Raw genomic sequence first — 23098 nt, forward strand, 5'->3', positions numbered from 1 at the left:
CCCTTCATAGTCCTTTCCCTCTATTTTACAGAACCCTCTTGCCATGAATCTTGCTTTGTACTTCTCTACGCTACCATCTACCGCATGCTTGATTCGGTAGATGCACTTGGAAGTCACCACTAACTTCCTCTTAGGTCTCGACACAATTTCCCACACGTCATTCTTCGTGATGGACTGATATTCCTCCATCATGTCATCCTTCCAAACTACTTGGCCTACTGCCTCCTTTTAGTTGGATGGCTCAGAATCAATGATGTGACTCATCAGTGCTGCATATCCTGAGTACTTCTTAGGACATTTGCTTTCCCTGAAGGTGCTACAAGGCGCCTGCAATGTCCTTTGTAGCCATGTCGACCTCTTCTTGGATTCTGGAACAACGACCCTAAGTGGGTCCACTGGCTCAATGGGCCCTTCTAGGTCTTTCTGATGATCTAAAGGTTGTTCTACAAATACAGAAGAACCTGAACCCACATCCTTGGGAGCCTCTTTCTCCTCATCATCATGAAAGAACCCTTGGATCTCCAATAGGTTGCATCCTGCCACTCTACCTGACTGTTTGCTCCCTCTGAACTAGAACCTCTTTTGATCAACTTGCACGGTTCTAGATGTCTATACAATTTCTCCCTCTCAAACACAAATCACTCTTGTTGAGTTTATACTCGATCCTAAGAGAATCCTCTAAGATGCCCCTTAAATCTCCTACATTAATTTCTTATGGACACTAGCTGATCTATGTTGCTATTCACCCCACACATAATCTTTAACCATTTACTCATTGGTGCTACAAGGTTAAATCTCTCCATGTATTAAAATTTGTATTTTACTCAATTAAAATTAGGCTATAATCCACCCACATAATGTTTGACTTTGTTTTATTGTTCCTCCATAATTTATGCAATTCTTTGCATAAATTTAGGTAGAAGTAAAAAGTAAATATGCAGTACATTCTTTATATTTTGCTAATTAAATATATTTACCAGGAATTATTGTCCACCATAATTTATGTAGTTCTTTGCATAAATTTGGCTAGGAGTAAAAGCAAATATGTTGTACATAAAGATTGTAACAAACCTAAAAATTTACACTACCCACCATAATTTATGCTCTGATACCATGTTCATTTTCTAGTGCTAATTAGACAATCACAATTTTTTGCAATTGATAATCACTTCAAATGATATATGATATTACTTTAACACACTTTAGAACATCATTAAGTAATTACACTAAGAAAATTAAACTAATAAAACATTGATTGTCTCATAAATTCGACTCCTTGGAAACTTCAGCCTCTTCATCAGATTAGTTCCCATGTGTGAGAGAGAGAATACTTCAGATAATGGTGGAGAATATACGAACAGAGACTTCATAGATTTCTGCGCAAAGGAGGGCATCAAAAGAGAGTGGATAGCTCCATATAATCTGAAGCAGAATGGAGTAGCATAGCGGTAAAATAGAACTATTGTTGTGGCAGCCAAAGCTATGTTGTATGCTCAGGATCTACCTAAGTATTTATGGGCATAAGCTTGCAACACAGTGATGTATATCCAGAATAGAGCTCCTCATAGAGCATTGGGGAAGAAAAAGCCCAAAGGAGCCTTCACAGGGAAGAAGTCGGAAGTCAGTCATCTCAGGATATTTGGAGCCGTGTCATATTGTCACATTCTAGATGTCAGTCATCTCAGGATATTTCGAACTGTGGCATATTGTCACATTCCAGACAAGAAGCACAGTAAACTGGATCAAACTGCAGAAGGGATATCTCGTAGGATACAGTGAGACTCAAAGGCATACAGAATCTACATTCCTAGCAGCAGGAAGATTGTAGTGAGACAGGATGCAAAGTTCATGGAGGATAGAGCTTTTAGGAAATCTCGAGAGATGCCTACAGAAGATCAGTTAGGAGATGTTCCACTAGTCCAGTAGCACCAGGGGCAGCAAGGAGGATAGGCAGGAGGACAGACACCTGGATCGAGCATAGTGACCAATACCAATATTTCCTCAGAAGGAGGAAATCCAAATAGTTCTCATCATATGGAACAACAGAATCTGGAGAAGGAGTTGATTAAGCCTCCCACCACCAGTGGTAGAACCAACAGAGAAGTACGAAAGACACTGAGGGACGCAAAGGAGTCTGTTGGAGCTCCTAGAACCGAGAAAAGGCAGCGTAGGCAACCTGATAGATATCAGACATTGGTAGCTCACGTTGAAGAACCCTCTAGCTTTTAGGAAGTCGTTCAACACCAAGTATGGGTAGATGCCATGGTAGAAGAGTACAACTCTATCATGATGAATGGTGTCTGGGAAGTAGTACCTGGACCAAAGGATAGATCAGTGGTAGGATCACGATGGATCTACAAGATCAAGTATACTGCAGATGGCAGTATAGAGAAGTACAAGGCTAGGTTCGTGGCAAAGGGGTATGCTCAGAAAGAAGGAATAGACTATGAAAAGACCTTCGCCCCAGTTGCTCGATACAACTCTATCAGATCCATTATATCCCTAGCAGCTCAAATGGGATGAGAGATTCACCAAATGGATGTCAAGACAACATTCTTCAATGGGGTGATAGAAGAGGAGGTGTATATAGAACAACCCGAAGGCTTTTAAACTCATGAGAAGAGAACTCATGTTTGCAAATTAAAGAAATCCCTGTATGGGCTCAAGCAAGCACCCAGAGCATGGTATGGTCAAATTGATAGTTACTTGCAGTAGTTGGGATTTGTCAAAAGTGATGTTGATCCCAATCTCTACTACTTAATGATGGAGAATGAGCCACTTATTCTGGTATTATATGTGGATGACTTGTTTTTAACAGGGTTATCCAGGCTCATACAAGATTGCAAAAAGAATCTTGAAGCTGAATTCGACATGAAGGACATGGGGTTGAAGCATTATTTTCTAGGGTTGGAAGTTTGGCAGAAGAATGGGGAGATCTTCCTTGGCAAGGAAGATATGCTACAGAGATTTTGAAGAGATTCAGAATGCAGGATTGTTGACCCATAACTACTCCCATGATCACCAACTGGAAAAAAATAGATGCATAAAGAGACAAGGAAACGGACCCCACCTTGTACAGACAACTCATTGGGTTGCTCATGTATTTGGTCAACACTAGGCCAGACATTTGCTTTGTTGTCAACACTTTTAGTCAGTTCATGGTGGAACCAAAAAGGGTGCATTGCGCAGTAGCTAGACACATTCTCAGGTATGTGCGTGGCATAGTCAAATATGGGTTGAAATACTCCCGAGGGGAGGATCTCAGATTGAATGGGTTCACAGATAAAGATTGGGCAGGTAGTTCAATGGACCGGAAAAGTACCTCGGGGTATTGCTTCAGTGTTGGATCAGGGATGATATCTTGGTGCAACAGGAAGCAAAAGTCGGTAGCTCTGAGCTCAGCATAAGCAGAATATATGGCAGTCAAACACAGCTACGTACAAAGCTATATGGCTTAGAAAACTGCTTGTGAGCTTGTTCAAAAAAAGGATGGAAGCGACCAGGGTATACTGTGATAATCAAAGTTGTATCAAACTCTTCGAGAATCCAGTATTTCATGATCGGTTGAAACACATTGATATCAGATGTCACTTTATCAGAGACTTCGTTCGGCGTGGGTAGTACAGCTACAGTATGTCCCCACAGGAGATCGGATAGCAAACATACTCACAAAGGCTCTAGGAAGAGCCAAGTTCATTCAGTTCAGAGCGCAGATGGGTATGGTAGAAAATTCGTTTCAGTAGTTGAAACAAGTATCTTCTCAGTTACAGTGGTAGAGGAAGTCGCAATACGGATGCAGTGTTGACAGTGGCAGGGTCAGCAGCAGTACAGATGCAGCGTTTGTGCAATAGTTGGTGGGAAGGATGTCAGACATCAGCAGGCATAAAGGGAGATGTTACAGAACAGGGTGATGCTTCAGTGGGAAGCATTGCTAGAGCACATTCCTTGCTAAGAGGGAGTGTTGATTTCTGGTAGCATCGGATGTGCTCTAAGTCTCCAATTTTGCAGGGAGGCTTAGACACATGCATTCTTCAATACCCAGAAATCGTTTTGGGAAATTCCACTCGAAGACAATTTTATAAAAATGATTAATTATTTTTTATGGGACCCTAAGTTTAAACTTAGGAAATCAAAATAATTAATGAGAATTAATCTAAACTATGGGTGAAACTTCTAGAAGAAGGCAAAGATCAAGTCAATATGATCCTAGCCATTGATTAGGATCTAATCTAGGTCGTTCGTTGATCAACGAGAGGATTATAAGAGAAGGCTTGATGGGCACTTGGAGAACACACCAGAGGCAGATACTTAGTTACCCGAGTAAGATCGATTTTCTCACTGGTCAAAATTCGGCAAAAGAAAATTGAATCAGAGGTAGAGTTGCAGGTGAGAAAGGAAGAGAGAGCATCAGCATCTTTTGAGAGTGCAAGGCAAGAAGACGCGGAGCAAAGAGAGACAACGCAGAAGCAGGTTGACGCAAAAAGAGGCAACGCGGAAGCAGGTTGATGCTGGGACTGCATGGGCAGTTTAACATTCGGCCAGCGTGGGAAAATTGATGCAGAGGGAAGCAGAAGGACTCAGAGGGAAGAGAAGTACTTCTCCTGGATCATAATTTTTTCAGGAAGCATCTGTAAAAAATTTCACTTCTATTTTGTTGATTGTAACTTGTACATGAGATTTTGTTGAAGAATAATAAAGAAACCCTCATTTGCTACACCGGTTTTCCTACATTGGGTTTTTCCAGGGATTATTGTCCAAAAATAACTGTGTCATTGTGATTGTATTTGTGCCACTATTTTTCTTTACATTTACTTTCTGCAATATTTTAATTGTGAAGGCTGCAGTAGAATTTATTTCGATATTTGTCGTAAGAACACTGTGAATAACTTATTTCTGAGATAATAACTAGAAGAAATAATATTAATCATTATAGTTGGATTTCTATTTAGAAATTTTCACATGGTATCAGAGTTGAGGTAAAGCAAAAGAAAAGAGCCAGAAGACACAGTGTTGAAGGAAGAAAGGAATTCGAAATTCCTGCAAGGGCAATAATTTGAATCTCCAAGGGGTTTGCACAGTTCAAGCCAGGGCAGAAGGAGCAGTGCAGCAGAAGATTCAACGAAAAGGGGTTTTCTCATGTGGGACGCAGTTTTTCCTACAGCAGTTGCTGGGGCAGGATAGCATCAAAAATCGGTTGAAAATAGCACAAGATGGATACTCAAAGTGTCTCAGAGTTGTCTACCAGATTAGAAGAAGAATTTGCATGCCTAGCAAATTCAGCATCAGCGGATGTTTGGTACATTGATAGCGGGGCTTCAGCTCATATGACTGGAGTACGAGAACATTTCTCGAGCTATCAAGAAGAACAAATGGACTTCCAAATTACTATGGGAAACAGAACGAAATGTACTCCAGTAGGGAGAGGCACCATAGCATTTCAGACGAAAGCAGGGACCAGCATCCGAGCCACCAATGTTCTGCATGTGCCAGGATTAGGAATGAACTTGATTTCAGTGTCCCAGTTATAGGACAAGGGATACGATGTATACTTCATAGGAAAGAAAGTATATGTCAAGCATCCAAGCTGGAAGAAGAAGAAACAAATTGGGATTCAAAGCAACAAATTGTATAGGTTGCAACTTGAGTCACCAATGGCACTGATAGGCAGCAACTATAATGGTGAAAAGGAACGAAATGAATTATGGCACAGGCGAATGGGACACTTACACCATGGAGCACTAAGGATGCTTAGAGAGACTGTTACAGGAGTACCAGCCCTTAGTAGTGAGCATGATGACTTATGCCGAGGATGCGTGCTAGGGAAGTATGCTAAAGCAACTTTTTCCAGAAGTAACAATAGAGCAGAATGTGTATTGGGATTGATACACTAAGATATCTGTGGTCCAATGTCCACAAGAGCTCTTAGTGGTGGCGAATACTTCGTCACTTTTATTGATGATCACTCTAGAAAAACCTGGATCTATTTCTTAAAGACCAAGGATGAGGTCTTTGATCGATTTAGAGAGTTTAAGGCTCTCGTTGAAAATATGACAAGGAAAAAGATAAAGGTATTGCGTTCAGATAATGGTTGAGAATATACCAATAGAGACTTCACAGATGTCTACGCAAATGAGGGCATCAAAAGAGAGTGGACAGCTCCATATAATATGAAGCAAAATGGAGTAGCAGGGTGGAAAAATAGAACTATTGTTGGGGCAGCCAAAACTATGTTGTATGATCAGGATCTACCGAAGTATTTATGGGCAGAAGCTTGCAACACAGCGGCGTATATCCAGAATATAACTCCGCATAGAGCATTGGGGAAGGAAACGCCCGAAGGAGTATTCACAGGGAAGAAGCTGGAAGTCAATCATATCATGATATTCAGAAGCATGGCATATTGTCACATTCCAAACAAGAAGCGCATTAAACTGGATCAAACTGCAGAAAAGGGGTATCTTGTAAGATACAACGACACCTCAAAGGCATACAGAATCTACATTCCTAGCAGCAGCAAGATTGTAGTGAGACGGGATGCAAAGTTCATGGAGGATAGAGCTTTCGGGAAATCTCGAGAGATGCCTGCAGAAGATCATTCGGAGATGTTCCACTAGTCCAGGAGCAGCAGGGGCAGCAAGGACGACAAAGAGGAAGACAAACACCTAGATCGAGTACAGTAACCACTACCAGTTTTTCCTCAGAAGGAGGAAATCCATATAGTTCTCAGCATATGGAACAACAAAATCTGGAGGAGGAGTTGATTGAGCCTCCCACCACCAGTGGTAGAACCAATAGAGAAGTACAGCAGACACTGAGGGACGCAGAGGAGTTTGTTGGAGCTCCTAGAACCGAGGAAAGGCAGCATATACAACCTGATAGATACCAGGCATTGGTGGTTCAAGTTGAAGAACCCTCTAGCTTTCAAGAAGTCATTCAACACCAAGTATGGGTGGATGCCATGGTAGAAGAATACAACTCTATCATGACGAATGATGTTTGGGAAGTAGTATCTAGACCAGAGGATAGATCAGTTGTAGGATCACAATGGATCTACAAGATCAAGTATGTTGTAGATGGCAATATAGAGGAGTACAAGACTAGGTTCGTGGCAAAGGAGTACGCTCAAAAAGAAGGAATAGACTATGAAGAGACCTTCACCCCAGTTGCTCGATACACCTCTATCAGATCTGTTATATTCCTAGCAGCTCAAATGGGATGGGAGGTTCACCAGAGATAGAAGAGGAGGTGTATATAGAACAGCCCAAGGCTTCGAAACTCATGAGAAGAGAACTCATGTTTGCAAATTAAAGAAAGCCATGTATGAGCTCAAGCAAGCACCCAGAGCATGGTATGGTCAGATTGATAGTTACTTGCAGCAGTTGGGATTTGTCAAAAGCGATGTTGATCCCAATCTCTACTACTTAATGATAGAGAATGGGCCACTTATTCTGGTATTATATGTGGATGACTTGTTTTTAACGGGTCATCCAGGCTCCTACAGGATTGCAAGAAGAATCTTGAAGTTGAATTCGACATGAACGACATGGGGTTGATGCATTATTTTCTAGGGTTGGAAGTTTGGCAGAAGAATGGGGAGATCTTCCTTGGGCAAGGAAGATATGCTACAGAGATTTTGAAGAGATTCAGAATGTAGGATTGTCGACCCATGGCTACTCTCATGATCACCAACTCAAAGAAAATAGATGCATCAGGAAACAAGGAAGTGGACCCCACCTTGTACAAACAGTTCATTGGGTCACTCATGTATCTGGTCAACAGTAGGCCAAACATTTGCTTTGCTATCAACACTCTTAGTCAGTTCATGGTGGAACCAAAAAGGGTGCATTGGGGAGCAGCTAGACACATTCTCAAGTATGTGCGTGGAACAGTCAGATATGGGTTGAAATTCTCCCAAGGGGAGGATGTCAAATTCAATGGGTTCACAGATGTAGATTGGGCAAGTAGTTCAGTGGACCGAAAAAGTATCTCGAGGTCTTGCTACAGTGTTGGATCAAGGATGATATCTTGGTACAGCAAGTAGCAGAAGTCGATAGCTCTTAGTTACAGTGGCAGAGGAAGTTGCAGTACAGATGTAGTGTTGACAATGGCAGAGGAAGTTGCGGTACAAATGCAACATTTGCACAGTAGTTGGTGGGCAGGATTTCAGACATCAGCAAGCGCAGAGGGAGATGTTACAAAACAGGGTGATGCTTCAATGGGTGGCATTGCTAGAGCACATTCCTCGCTAAAAGGGAGTGTTAATTTATGGTAGCATCGGATGTGCCCTAAGTCTCAAATTTTGCAATGAGGCTTGAGCCTTGGACACACGCATTCTCCAATACCCAGAAATCATTTTCAAAAATTCCACTCGGAGATAGTTTTATTAAAATAATTAATTATTTTTTATGGGACCCTAAGTCTAAACTTAGGAAATTAAAATAATTAAGGAGTATTAATCTAAATTGTGGGTGAAACTTCTAGAAGAAGGCGGAGATCAAGTCAGTATGATCCTATCCATCGATTAGGATCTAATCTAGGTCGTTGATTGATCAACGAAAGGATTATAAGAGAAGGTTTGATGGGCACTTGGAGAACACACCAAAGGCATATACTCAGTTACCCGAGTAAGAACGATTTTCTCACTGGTCGAAGTTCGACAAAAGAAAATCGAATCAGAGGGAGAGTTGTAGGCGAGAAAGGAAGTGAGGGCATCAACGTCTTTCAAGAGTGCAAGGCAAGAAGACGCAGAGCACGGAGAGACAGCACAAAAGCAAGTTGACGCAGAAAGAGGCAGCATAGAGGCAAGTTGATGCTAGGGTTGCGTGGGCAGTTTGATGTTGCGCCAGCGTGGGAAAATTGATGCAGAGGGACGCAGAAGGACTCAGAGGGAAGAGGAGTACTTCTCCTGGATCATAAATTTGTCAAGAAGCATCTGTAATTTTCTCACTTCTGTTTTGTTGATTGTAACTTGTACATGATATTTTGCTGAAGAATAATAGAGAAACCCTCCTCTGCTGCACCGGTTTCCCACTTTGGGTTTTTCTGAGGATGATTGTCCAAAAATAACTATCATTGTGATTGTATTTGTGCCACTATTTTTCTCTGCATTTACTTTCTGCAATATTTTAATCGTGAAGGCTGCAGTAGAATTTATTTCGATATTTGTTGTAAAAACACTAACTTATTTTTGAGATAATAAGTAGAAGAAATAATATTAATCACTGCAGTTGGATTTCTATTTAGAAATTTTCACAATTAGCACATTCTTTTATTTTTGCGGCTTATGTAGGCCTAAGAGACTAATTCGAACTCCTAATTAATGTATAAATACAAGTGAGATGAGTTCATTTTCTCATCATCACTTTGGATTGGATCTCTCTTCTCTTTAGAGAATTTCGCACTTTTTCTTGGAGGATGAATTGGAGCTTTATGGATGAATTTTGATGTTTGGATTTGGTTTATCTTATCTTGGAGCTTCTCTATTGTCAAATTGTTGATGGTTGGATATGTTCTATTACATGTAAGTACAAGCTTTTAATGTTATTCTTATTTTACTTTGTCATATACATTGGATTGGGAATTTTGCTATTTTTAGGGCTAATTGTTGCATGCATTTACTGCTTAGATTGTGGAATTTTGTCTCCATATAGCATATCTCTATGTATGGACCATGTAATTTTGAATGAAATTTCCTAGCGATAATTCTATCACTGAATTCATCTTGATGAGCCATCACCTTTTGCAAGTCGAAATATAAAGTTGTAAGGTTGCTACCCCTTGCTCTAGAAAACAAGCAAAGTAGTCTTAAGGCCTCCTTGACCAAGAAACAAGGTCCTCATTCATATTTATCATAGAATTCATTCTCCCAACACTAAGGCACTTGATCTACCAAGAGGTGGTCACTCAAAAATCAATTTCTTTTCACCTTCTTCTAGGTCTAGCCAAGTTGGGTCACCTAGGGCATCACTTTCCCGACGAAATAACCCTCCAAAAAGTCCAATCTCCTAGCCCCTCCTGCATAGGTATGTCCTCAAGGCCTCCTCCAAGTTTTTAGCCATTTCGACGATGGAGTTGTGAGATAACCCAAGCCCTAGCTCTGAGATCAAACTTTTCCCTAGTGTTCCCAAGGCTAGTGCCTCATAGGATCAATTTGATACCTTTAAGTAAAAATTCTTGCTTTGATCATTCCCCCTCCTTGTCTGGGTTAAGAACATCATTGGTTGCTAAATTCTTCACCCTTAACCTAGGCTAGGTCCACTTGGTCCTGTGTGGTCCCACATCTTTGAAAAGTCAAATCTTCAAAAACTATTCAAGAAGTCAAGTTCAATAGGGATTTTAGGATTGGGAAACTCCTTCATAAGGCATATTTCTCTAAACCTAGCCCTCAAATCCTCACCTCCTCCTAGAAATCTTCGTACCTTGCTTGACAAGCAAGAAAGCTCTATTCTTAAAGCCCCTTCTAGGAAAAGGATTATAAGGGTCACTTCATATCCATTGATCGATTTATCCTTTACAAGTGACCTTTTATATATACTGGGTCTCCTCCCATCGGTGAAAGTCCATAAAGAGTAGGGAGTCTTAGCTGAGGTGACAGTGGGCTAAGCCTCCATCGTTGCCCTTTGATCTAGTAGTTGCCCTTTAGGAATCCCTTTTATGACCCCTGCTAGTTTGAGTGGTAACAAGGTGGAAAGGAGTCAGTAGTTCATTCCAGTTCTACGAAAAGACCCAGGTGGTTTGAGCAGAGATTAAGGGATGCTCAAGAGCATATCGAGGATCCTAGGAGCACATTCAAGAAGAATAGGCCTTTGAAGAAGTTTACAAACTACATGGCACTGATGACTAACATCATTAACCATAACAGGAAGTTTGGAGAAAAGCCATGATGAAAGATGATGCATGGGACATCGTGACAGGATTAGAGGGAAAACCAATTCCAGGTGGCTCCTCAAGAAGTACCTTCCTCACTAAAAGGGAGTGTCGCTGATAGTAGCATCGAACAAGTACTTCTCTGTTGAAGTTTCTATTTCTACCAATTAGAAACCCTCCATGCACTTTACTGTTTTATTCCTACCTACTTGTTCCGTAACTTAACAAGTTATTTACAATGTAAATATTGAAAATAAACACTAGTGCATGCTCAACATATTACAGATCAACAACTAAAGGAAACAGAAACAATCACACCAAATGACACCGTTATTTTTGGATCAATGTCCCCGAAAGAACCCAATGCGGGAAAACCAGTGCAGCTATCTGAGCGTTTTCTTATTAAGCAATTTCAGAGTACAATCTGGATGCCAAACCCAGCTTACCCAACAAAGAATTTCCTTGGCGGTAGTACCTCTCAGTCTGAGACAAATGTCCCGGCTGAAACCCCGGATAAACCTTCTGACAGCTCCTTAACTCCAATATGCCCCAAGAACCCCAGTGTCTGCCTTTCTACACTACGTCGACCTCTCTCTGCCCAGCACTGGCCGCCCTGCGTCACCCTGAATGGGCCTGCATCAACCTCAGGAGGCCCTGTGTCAGCCTTCTGGCCCTCTACGTCAGCAACACTAGCATCTCTGAAGCACTCGCAGCTCCCGGCTGCCTCTGCGTGGCCATGTGTGAGCCCTGGCTGCTAATGCGTCACTCTCTCTGGCTCCTACGCTGCTCTCCCGACACTATCTCTACCTCTCTATCTCTCTGTACTCAATGCCCCTCAGCTACAACTCTAATCATTGATTCTATCTCTCTTAGCAAACCCCGCTCTAGAGAATAAAATGACTGATCACTCTGGTGTATTCTCCAAGTGACCCTCAAGCCTCCTCTTATACTTTTCTTGTTGACATATCAACGGCAAAGATTAAGTCCCTAATCAACGGCTAAGATTAGATCTGGCTTGATCCATGTCTTTTGGACCATTCTAACACAGTTTTATATTAATCCACGTTAATATTTTAATTTCACTAAGTTTAGACTTAGGGACTCCATTAAAAATATTAATTATTTTAACATCTCCTAAATTGTTTAGAATCTGCCCAAACCCTTTCTGGGTATTGGAGGTCTCATGTGCCCCAACCTCTCCACCAAATTTCGTGGCTAGAGCACATCAGATGCTACCCCAAATCAACACTCCCTCTTAGCGAGGAGTGTGCTCTAGTAATACTCCTCACTAAGTATCACCCTAATCATCGGCATCAGTCCTTGTGTTGATGCTAGGCCTGCTGCCCATCATCCTCTGCATTGTTGCATCCTGTACTGCTACCCATGGCTTTGCCACTGCCACTGCTGCATATGTACGACAGCTCCCTCTACATCCGTGTTGTTGTTGGTCCTTTCTCCCAACACTACATCCGCATTGCAACTCCTCTCATCATGTTGCATTGTGCTGCCCACTGCTGCACTGCAACTCAGTTACTAAGAAGTAAGTAACTGATCTCCCAACTCTGACCTCTCTGTTAGGCTAGAGACCCTCCTAATGCTGAAGCTCCCTCTGCAGCTGACAAGTGCTCCCTCTCTGACCTCTGCGTTGCTGCAACAACTCCCTGCATCTCGCACCGTTGCACCCCTCTGTGCCATCCTGCAAAGGTGCAACACTACCAGGCCTCTCACACTGTTGTATTTTGCTACCCTCGCACTGTCTAGGGACTCCTGCACTGTAGCTCTCTCTACTGCTCCATCCGCATCCGTCTCTACCCACATCAGCCAATCCTGCTACTCCTCTTTGAGGCTCCCGTAGCAAGGTCTAATCCAAGAGGCTAGGAACCTCGAGGATCCTGCCCCTCGTCGCCTGTAGTCCACCTGACTACAGCTCGATGTCTCCCCCACTTCCGCTCAAGTGGTGCGTGTACACTCATGGCACAGTCATCGTTTGTCTCCACTTCCTTCTCTGCCCTTGTTGGCACTACCTTAGTCTCGGAAGACTCTCCCTTACTCTTCTTCCTTGGACACTAAGTCGCATTATGACCCAGCTCCCCACAGTGGAAGCACTTGATCTTGGAGAGATCCTTCTTCTTCCGCTTTTCTTGCTTTCCCTCAGATGTTAAGGCAACATCTTCCTCCTCTTTGACTTTGATCCCCTTACTGCTGCTTCCCGCCTTTGACTGCCATCTGATCTCTTCTTGGCGAAGCGCTGCCCACATCTCATCCCAAGGTGGAAGTGTCCCTCTGCCTAGTATACTCTAGACAAATACCTCCCAGTCTTCTGAGACTGCATTCAGGGTTGTCCTCACCATCAATTCCTGATCCGGCGTGGCTTCTATAGCAGTCAACTAATCTCAGATCTCATTCAGTCCTCCGAGGAAGGTGTCAATCGGTTCTCCCTTCTTCATCTGATATGACCTCAATTGATTCTCTAGTAACATCCTTCTCTCCACAGAAGTATGCTGGTACAATTTCTTTAGGGCCTCCCACATCTTATATGCCATTTCCTTCTCTGCAATGTGTGGTACTACATGGTCCTTGACCCCATCAAGGATGATTCTCTTGGCCCTCTCCAATGCTTCCTCATACTTATCGTTCTCAGCTGGGTTGACTGGGATAGTTATCGTCTTCAAGGCGAAGTGCTTGACACGATTTCTGTCAAGTACGGATAAGATTCTGGCCTTCTAGACTGCGAAGTTTGATGCCCCGTCCAGTCTGTCCTAGTCTCTTACTCCGTGTAGTGCAATGATCCTCTTCTACTTCCCTCCTCGAAGTTCTCAATCTGACTCCCTCTGAGCCTCAATTTCCCTCCTGGAAATCCTTCTACCGATGTCAAGATGCCCCCTACTCTGATCGTCTGTGCCACCGCACCACTGATCCGGATTTCTCAGCTAGAAACCCTTGGTAGCAACTCCCTCCTCTTGGCCTTGCCTTGTCAAGTACTGTTCTGACTACAGTACCTCACCAGCTTCACTCTGCAACGTTCCCACAGCCTTCTAAACCCCAGCAACCTGAAGGTGAGAGCTCCTAGGCTTTGCGCAATCCCGGCACCAACAACCGAGCCTCCTCAGCCAACTGCGTCCACCCTCCTAGCTTCTGCGTGGCTCTGCGTGAGGCTCCCTTTGCCTCACTTAGCCTTTGCACTGCCTCTTCTTGGCTCACCCTTGATGATGCAGGCACTGTGTCACCCTTCCCTTGTTGCTGCTCTGCTAGAAACAGCTTCTGTCACTCGAGACAGCTATTTTCTGTTGTTATTGCTCCGCTCGGCTAATGTCCTCAGTTCTCCTGTGATCTGCAACCACCCTCTGATACCAGGTTGAAGTTTCTAAGTCTACCAGTTAGAAACCCTCCATGCACTTTATTGATTTATTCCTACCTACTTGTCCTGTTAATTAACAAGTTATTTACAATGCAAGCACTGAAAATAAACATTATTGCATGCTCAACATATTACAGATCAACAACTGAAGGAAACAGAAACAATCACACGAAATGACACCGTTATTTTTGGACCAATGTCCCCGGAGAAACCCAATGCGGGAAAATCGGTGCAGCTATCTAAGGCTTTTCTTATTAAGCAATTTCAGAGTACAATCTGGGCGCCAAATCTGGCTTACCCAATAGAGAATTTCCTTTGAAGTAGTACCTCTCAGTCTGAGACAAATGTCTCAGCTGAAACCCCAGATAAACCTTTCGGCAACTCCTCAGCTCCAATCTGCCCCAGAAACTGCAGCGTCTGCCTTTCTGGACTGCGTCAGCCTCTCTCTGTCCAGCGTTGGCCCTGTGTCACCCTGAATGGGTTGCGTCAACCTCAGGAGGCCCTGCATCAGCCTTCTGGCCCTCTGCGTCAGCAATGCTGGCCTCTCTGAAGCACTCGCAGCTCCCGACTGCCTCTGCATGGCCCTGCATTAGCCCTGGCTGCTACTGCGTCACTCTCTCTAGCTCCTGCGTTGCTGTCCCAGCACTATCTCTACCTCTCTCTATCTGTGTACTCAATGCCCCTCAGCTGCAACTACGATCACTGATTCTATCTCACTTAGCAAACCCCGCTCTAGAGAATAGAATGACCAATCACTCTAGTGTATTCTCCAAGTGACCCTCAAGCCTCCTCTTATACTATTCTCGTTGACATATCAACGGCAAAGATTAAGTCCCTAATCAACGGCTAAGATTAGATATGGCTTGATCCATGTCTTTTGGACCATTCTAACACAGTTTTATATTAATCCACGTTAATATTTTAATTTCCCTAAGTTTAGACTTAGGGACTCCATTAAAAATATTAATTATTTTAATATCTCCTAAATTGTTTAGAATCTGCCCAAACCCTTTCTGGGTATTGGAGATCTCATGTGCCCCAACCTCTCCACCAAATTTCGTGGCTAGAGCACATCAGATTCTACCCCAAATCAACACTCCCTCTTAGCGAGGAGTGTGCTCTAGTAATACTCCTCACTAAGTATCACCCTGATCATCGGCATTGATCCTTGTGCTGATGCTAGGCCTGTTGTTCATCATCCTCTGCATTGTTGCATCCTGTACTGCTACCCATGGCTCTGCCACTTCCACTGCTGCATCTGTACGACAACTCCCTCTACATCCGTGTTGTTGCTGGTCCTTTCTCCCAACACTACATCCGCACTGCAACTCCTCTCATCATGTTGCATCGTGCTGCCCACTGCTGCACTGCAACTCAGTTACTGAGAAGTAACTGATCTCCCAACTCTGACCTCTCTGTTAGGCTAGAGACCCTCCTAATGTTGAAGCTCCCTCTGCAGCTGACAAGTGCTCCCTCTCTGACCTCTGCGTTGCTGCAACAACTCCCTGCATCTCGCACCGTTGCACCCCTCTTTGTGCCATCCTGCACTGGTGCAACACTCCCATGCCTCTCGCACTGCTGCAGCCTGCTAGCCTCGCGCTGTCTCGAGACTCCTGCACTGTAGCTCTCTCTGTTGCTCCATCCACATCCATCTCTACCCACATCAGCCAGTCCTGCTACTCCTCTTTGGGACTCTCGTAGCAAAGTCTAATCCAAGAGGCTAGGTACCTCGATGATCCTGCCCCTCATTGCCTGTAGTCCGCCTGACTACAGCTCGATGTCTCCCCACTTTCGCTCAAGTGGTGCGTGTGCACTCATGGCATAGTCATCGTCTGTCTCCACTTCCTTCTCTGCCTTTGCTGGCGCTGCCTTAGTCTCGGAAGACTCTCCCTTACTCTTCTTCCTTGAACACTAAGTCGCATAATGACCTAACTCCCCACAGTGGAAGCACTTGATCTTTGAGAGATCCTTCTTCTTCCACTTTTTTTGCTTTCCCTCAGATGTTAAAGCAACATCTTCCTCCTCTTTAACTTTGATCCCCTTACTGCTGCTTCCCGCCTTTGACTGCCATCTGATCTCTTCTTGGCGAAGAGCCGCCCACATCTCATCCCAAGGTGGAAGTGTCCCTTTGCCTAGTATACTCTCGACAAATACCTCCCAGTCTTCTGAGAGTGCATTCAGGGTTGTCTTCAACATCAATTCCTAATCTGGTGTGGCTTTTATATCAGTCAACTGATCTCGGATCTCATTCAGTCCTCCGAGGAAGGTGTGAATCGGTTCTCCCTTCTTCATCTGATATGACCTCAACTGATTCTCTAGTAACATCCTTCTCTACACAGAAGTATGTTAGTACAATTTCTTTAGGGCCTCCCACATCTCATATGTCATTTCCTTCTCGGCAATGTGTGGTACTACATGGTCCTTGACCTCGTCAAGGATGATGCTCTTGGCCCTCGCCATTGCCTCCTCGTACCTATCGTTCTTAGTTGGGTCGACTGGGATAGCTATTGTCTTCAAGGCGAAGTGCTTGACAAGATTTCTGTCAAGTACGGATAAGATTTTTGCCTTCCAGACTGCGAAGTTTGATGCCCCGTCCAGTCTGTCCTAGTCTCTTACTCCGTGTAGTGTCATGATGCTCTTCTACTTCCCTCCTCGAAGTTCTTGATCTGACTCCCTCTGAGTCTCGATTTCCCTCCTACAAATCCTTCTGCCGATGTCGAGATGCCCCCTACTCTGATCATTTGTGCAACTGCACCACTGATCTGAATTTCTCGGCTAAAAACCCTAGGTAGCAACTCCCTCCTCTTGGCCTTGCCCTGTCAAGTACTGTTCTGACTACAGTACCTCACCAACTTCACTCTGCAACGTTCCCACAGCCTTCTAAACCCCAGCAACCTAAAGGTGAGAGCTCCTAGGCTCTACGCAATCCTGACACCAGCAACCCGACCTCCTCAACCAACTGTGTCAACCCTCCTAGCTTCTGTGTGGCTCTGTGTGAGGCTCCCTTTGCCTCCCTTAGCCTTTGCGCTACCTTTTCCTGGCTCACCCTTGATGACGCAAGCACTGCGTCACCCTTCCCTTGTTGCTGCTCTACTAGAAACAGCTTCTGTCACTCGGGACAGCTGTTTTCTACTGCTATTGCTCCGCTCGGCTGATGTCCTCAGTTCTCCTGTGATCTGCAACCACCCTCTGATACCATGTTGACCTCAGTTCTCCTGTGATCTGCAACCACCCTCTGATACCATGTTGAAGTTTCTAAGTCTACCAGTTACAAACCCTCCATGCACTTTACTGATTTATTCCTACCTACTTGTTTCGTTACTTAACAAGTTATTTACAATGTAAATATTGAAAATAAACACTAGTGCATGCTCAACATATTACAGATCAACAACTGAAGGAAACAGAAACAATCACACCAAATGACACAATTATTTTTGGACCAATGTCCCCGAAAAAACCCAATGCCGGAAAACTGCTGCAGCTATCTGAGGGTTTTCTTATTAAGCAATTTCAGAGTACAATCTGGGTGCCAAATCCGGCTTACCCAACGGAGAATTTTCTTGGCAGTAGTATCTCTCAGTCTGAGACAAATGTCCCCACTGAAACCCCAGATAAACCTTCTGGCAACTCCTTAGCTCCAATCTGCGCCAAAAACCCGAGCGTCTGCCTTTCTGGACTGTGTCAACCTCTCTCTGCCCAGCATTGTCCCTAAGTCACCCTGAATGGTTCTGGACTGTATCAGCCTCTCTCTACCCAGTGTTGGCCCTGCGTCACCCTGAATGGGCCTACATCAGCCTCAGGAGGCCCTGCATTAGCCTTCTGGCCCTCTGCGTCAGCAACGCTGGCCTCTCTAAAGCACTACACAGCTCCCAGCTGCCTCTGCGTGGCCCTGCATGAGCCTTGGCTACTACTGCATCACTCTCTCTGGCTCCTACGCTGCTCTCCCAGCACTATCTTGCCTCTTTGTCTCTCTGTACTCAATGCCCCTCAGCTGCAACTCCAATCACTGATTCTATCTCTCTTAGCGAACCCCGCTCTAGAGAATAGAATGATCGATCACTCTAATGTATTCTCCAAGTGACCCTCAAGCCTCCTCTTATACTTTTCTCATTGACATATCAACAGCCGAGATTAAGTCCCTAATCAACAGCTAAGATTAAATCTGGCTTGATCCATGTCTTTTGGACCATTCTAACACAGTTTTATATTAATCCACATTAATATTTTAATTTCCCTAACTTTAGACTTAGGGACTCCATTAAAAATATTAATTATTTTAATATCTCCTTAACCGTTTAGAATCTGCCCAAACCCTTTCTAGGTATTGGAGATCTCATGTGCCCCAACCTATCCACCAAATTTCGTGCCTAGAGCACATCTGATGCTACCCCAAAGAAACATTCTACACAAGTCTAACTGTCTAGACGAGTGGAAGTCATCCAAAGGACCTTTAATCTGAGCAAATTATTTTAATTAAAAAAATAATTAAAGCAATTGTTTGTATAAGAAAAAGTGAGTAAATCTAATACAATGCAAAGGTTATTTGCATTAGTGAATTATATGAATCTCAATCGTTCATCTCAAGCAAAGTTGAAGTCTAATATCAACTGTCAATCACTTCGGAGATTAGGGTTGTGGAAGCGGTCAATAAGTCAAACTTATAAAAAGAAGGCTAGGCTAAGAGAAAAGACACATCTAGTGATCACAAGACACAGTGTGATAGTGAGATCTCAGTGATTGGCTAGAGAAGAGTATTCATGCAAGTGTGCAGATTCCATAGGAAGAGAACAAGGGGCACCAACGGAGAAGGATCCAGCAGTCCAGGAGAACAGAAGACAGGTCTTGATGGTTTTATCAGCTGGAAAAATTCCAGGTTTTGCTGTTCGTAATTTTCTCAGTGGGTATTTAATTTCCCAAGAAGGGTACCCGTTGTATGTTTTAAAACTAATGTTAATGGACAGCAGATTTGAAAGGTGTAAATTTTCTGTGTGCATGTGTATGAGATTGACTATTTTGTTTCCATTGTTTTATAATTTATTTACCTGTCAAAAATTCCAGCAGTGCTTTTATTCAGTAATCTGCGGTTAATCAAATTAATAGCAGGTGATTTACTTGGTGATAAATTGCCAGTAGCTGGGTTTAGTAAAATTAACAAAAAAAAAAATAGTAAATTACTACATTAAAATAAAACCTAACAAGTTTGGTCTAATTTATCCTCATTTGAGTTCTACTGGGCAAGTAAGACCATATAGACACTGCAAACCCAGAAAGCCCCATAACAAAAACAATAACCAGAAATACAAATAGCAGCCAAATATTGAACAGAAAACATTAGAGTAACTTCCAAAGCTGCAATCATATATCTAGAGCCGCAAAAGTAGATTACCTCTTCATGAGTGATGAGAGAACGAGAAGATGGAGGTTTGCTAAAGCCACTTAAACGAGCTAGGGCAGCTGCAAGTGCATTTGTTCCTTTTTCTTCCATTAACTTGTTGGCAGTCGGAAGAAAGATCTCTATCAATTCTGGATGTACACCTCCAAGAGCCTTGGCAACATGCTGAGCTGATGACTCTAAAACATCTTCTTGCTGGGGAGGGCCGATGTACTCAAACCTGCAGCCAACTTCGCGTTCAAGAAATCTTAACTTTCTCTTTTCATTGCTAGGGTACATCAGAATTGCAATGCCTTCTTTTCCAGCCCGCCCTGTACGACCAGAGCGGTGCACAAAAGTCTCTGGGTCATTTGGAAATTCATAATGGATAACCTGCAATAGAAACAGTTTGGCATCAATATCCCCATTGCATAAGCTATTGATCAATAACTTTTAATTATATTAATATTAAAGTAGTAACTACTGAACATTTCCACCAGATATGCAACCATCTTTATGCAGATTTATGATAAATCCAAACAGAAATCATTCAGAACCTAAGTAATGGGATGTACAAGACAAAAAATTCAACGGTCACGATAGGGCCAGGACAAGTAAAGGAACACTAGAGTTGCAGAAGTTGATAACGCAACAAGAAATTTTAGCATTTACTAATAATCTAGGAAAAATATGATCTACACCTAACAAATAAACTAACATGTGATCATTATGGTGTTTTTCTTTTTCTGGATTGTACTAACAGTTAACTATTCTCCTCACTGACACTAACAACGTTCATATCACTTACCATGTTTTGGTTCTCTTGCAACTTATCATTTCTGATTACATATCCTCTTTGCTGGATGTTCATGCCTTGAGCTTGGAGTTCAACTATTTTGCATTAACTCCTAAAGATCATCTATCATATTTCTCAACTTGAAACTGAAGGATGGAATACTTATCAAGATGCTTAAAAAGGCATGTCATACATACACACAAGACATAGATAGATTCAGCACATCCCTCGCATAAGAAAGTGTCTGGAAGAATATATCATCTTACATGGGCAGCATTTGAGGATTTTGTGCAATGCACATTATAAGCAGTAAGCAGGTAAGCAAGGTTTGTTAAAAATCACAAACTTCAAACAAAATGAAAGGGTGTCAGCAAAGTCTGCTACTGTGTGTCTCCCTCTCCTCCCAGAAGCAGGTAAAACTCTTTGCAGTGGGGAAGCAAGGCAAACCCTTGTGTATTTTAGGGGACTCAAAATGCCTCCCATTCACCACTAGCATCTGCATTCACTTTAGCTTCTTTTGAGACTATAACCTATATCACATATATCCTATAGGAGTAAGCATTCCCCATGATATAATGGATCTGTGTTCAAATTGAAGCCATATAAACATTAAATCTCCCATTGAAAATACGTACATCAAGATAATGTCAGCAATCACTGTGAAAAGATCCATATCTGAAGAGTAATTAAAAGAACTTCAGTTTGAAACTAATCGTTTGGCTAAAGGAGAGGAGACAGGAGGAAAGTAATAAATGACAAAATAATCTCCTCTTATCTATGGTAAGAGATCCACTTGGCCTATTTCTAGTTATTACATGTTAGATATGCAAAAGGAGGTAGGCAGCTTCATAAGAAAAGAAGTATAGGAAAATTGAAATGCCATCAGAGCCAAGAATACTGAAGATCTTACAGAGGAAAAACTAGAAAGGGAGTCACCACAAAAGCAAAGAACATAAAATAAATCAACTGAAGTGAAAACTTCTTGATAAACAGAAATATATGTATAAATATTTTATTAAAAAGATGAATTGACAGATGACGATGATTACAATGGGGTTTCTGGCTTATATACCGCCATGGGCACCCTTTGGGAAAGGGCATGATCTTATGATCGTGCCCTTTCGTCTAACTAAACCTAAAATTAGCTAATTAACGAATTAACTAACTTTTTACATAACATTGCCTTCCTCTCGAAAGAATGCTTTGTCCTCAAAGCATATGCAACGATGGATGTTGTTGACAAAATGCTTCATTCTCCCAAGAAGCGTCTTCTTCGGTAAGTCCTTCCACTTGATCAGATATTCCAAGATGATCAAGGTCCCACATTTTAAAAGGTCTTGGATTAATCTCTCAATTTCCGCTTTTTGGTGATGTGGATATCGGTATGGCTTGATGTTGACGGGGTCTAATCTTGCCTTGACTTCTATTGTATGCTCAATTTCCCTATTAGGCGGCATCTTCATAGGTAGGTCTTGAATTACTTTTTCATGATTCCGAATTAGATCTTGTATCTCTGGTGACTCTTCACTCGTCATATTTGCAGATACCATTTCTAACTGGTGACATTGTACTACATAAGTGGGTGCTCCTTTTCGACTTATCTTCATCATCTGAGATGATGATACAATTTGATTCTCTAGTGCTTGGAATCCGTGTAATTTGTACTTCTAACCACCCCATTTGAATTTTATAAATTGTACTTGATGGTTGGCAGCATAAGTACCTAAAGTTCGTAGCCATTGGATACCTAAGACTACATCTACTCCTCCTAATGGTACCGTGAAGAACGGAGACTCTAAATTAAAGTCTTGAATCTGCAAATTGACCTTATGGCATTTCCCCACCTTTTCAATCTTCTTACCATTAGCTACCATCACTTTCATGTTTGGTAAGGGAAATGAAAAAATATTGAGTCTCTTTGCCACGGTTGCATCTAAAAAATTGTGTGTGCTACCAGAGTCGATGAGAACCACTATGTTGTTCTTCTTTATGTGTCCTTTTAACTTTAAGGTCTGAGGTTGTGATATACCTGTCATAGCAGATAGTGACACTTGCGGAATACTTCCGTCATCTAATTCTGGTGAGAATTCTGGGGCATCTTCTGTTTCTTCTATGTCATAATCTTCACTGTTTGAATCATTGGTTGCTTCACAATTATATAGGTTCTTTGGTTCTTTTCCTTTAGCACATCTATGTTTGGGGTCCCACTTCTCACCACAGCGTTTACATTTACCCTCTTTTATCCTTTGCATTTCCACATTAGATTTTTCATCTTCACGACGATGTGGTGGAACATATCTCGTATTATTTGAGTCCACATACTGGGGTATCCTTCGTCTTGAATATGTTTTTTCCGCTTTTGACCAAAATATTGGTTCGGATTTCTTTTCGGCTGTTTTTGCTTTCCGTCTTGCTACTTCTATTGATGTAATGTCATGCATCTCAAGTTCTGCTTGTAAATGGGTTTTGAGTCCCGAGATGTATGACTGAATTAGACGAGATTCTGATAACCCAGGTACTTGTGTTACTAAGGTCTCCCATTCTTGAGTGTATTTGTCCACACTTCCTTTTTGTCATAATTTGATGAGTTTTGAAAAGAACTCTTCTTCCTTTACACCTTGGAATCTTTTAAAGAATGCATCCTTAAATTTTCTCCAGCTAATGACATGTGTTGTCTTTTTCCACCACATATACCAATTATATG

The 23098-nt window shown here is 42.5% G+C and overlaps 1 protein-coding gene across 1 annotated transcript in view; it reads right to left on the reverse strand.

Annotated features, from left to right (window-relative positions):
• EMB1138 (DEAD box RNA helicase (RH3)) overlaps positions 1 to 23098 on the reverse strand; it is a 214952-nt gene that overhangs the window by 75466 nt on the left and 116388 nt on the right. Inside the window, exon 7 of the mRNA XM_089416425.1 lies at positions 19614 to 19991. Within this exon, the coding sequence (XP_089272551.1) occupies positions 19614 to 19991 (378 nt within the window). The remainder of the gene's footprint in view (positions 1 to 19613; positions 19992 to 23098) is intronic.

Source organism: Pinus tabuliformis, chromosome 3_2, assembly GCF_031772625.1.
Source record: "Pinus tabuliformis cultivar Carrire ecotype Pingquan chromosome 3_2, CPIR1, whole genome shotgun sequence".
NCBI lineage: Eukaryota > Viridiplantae > Streptophyta > Pinopsida > Pinales > Pinaceae > Pinus > Pinus tabuliformis.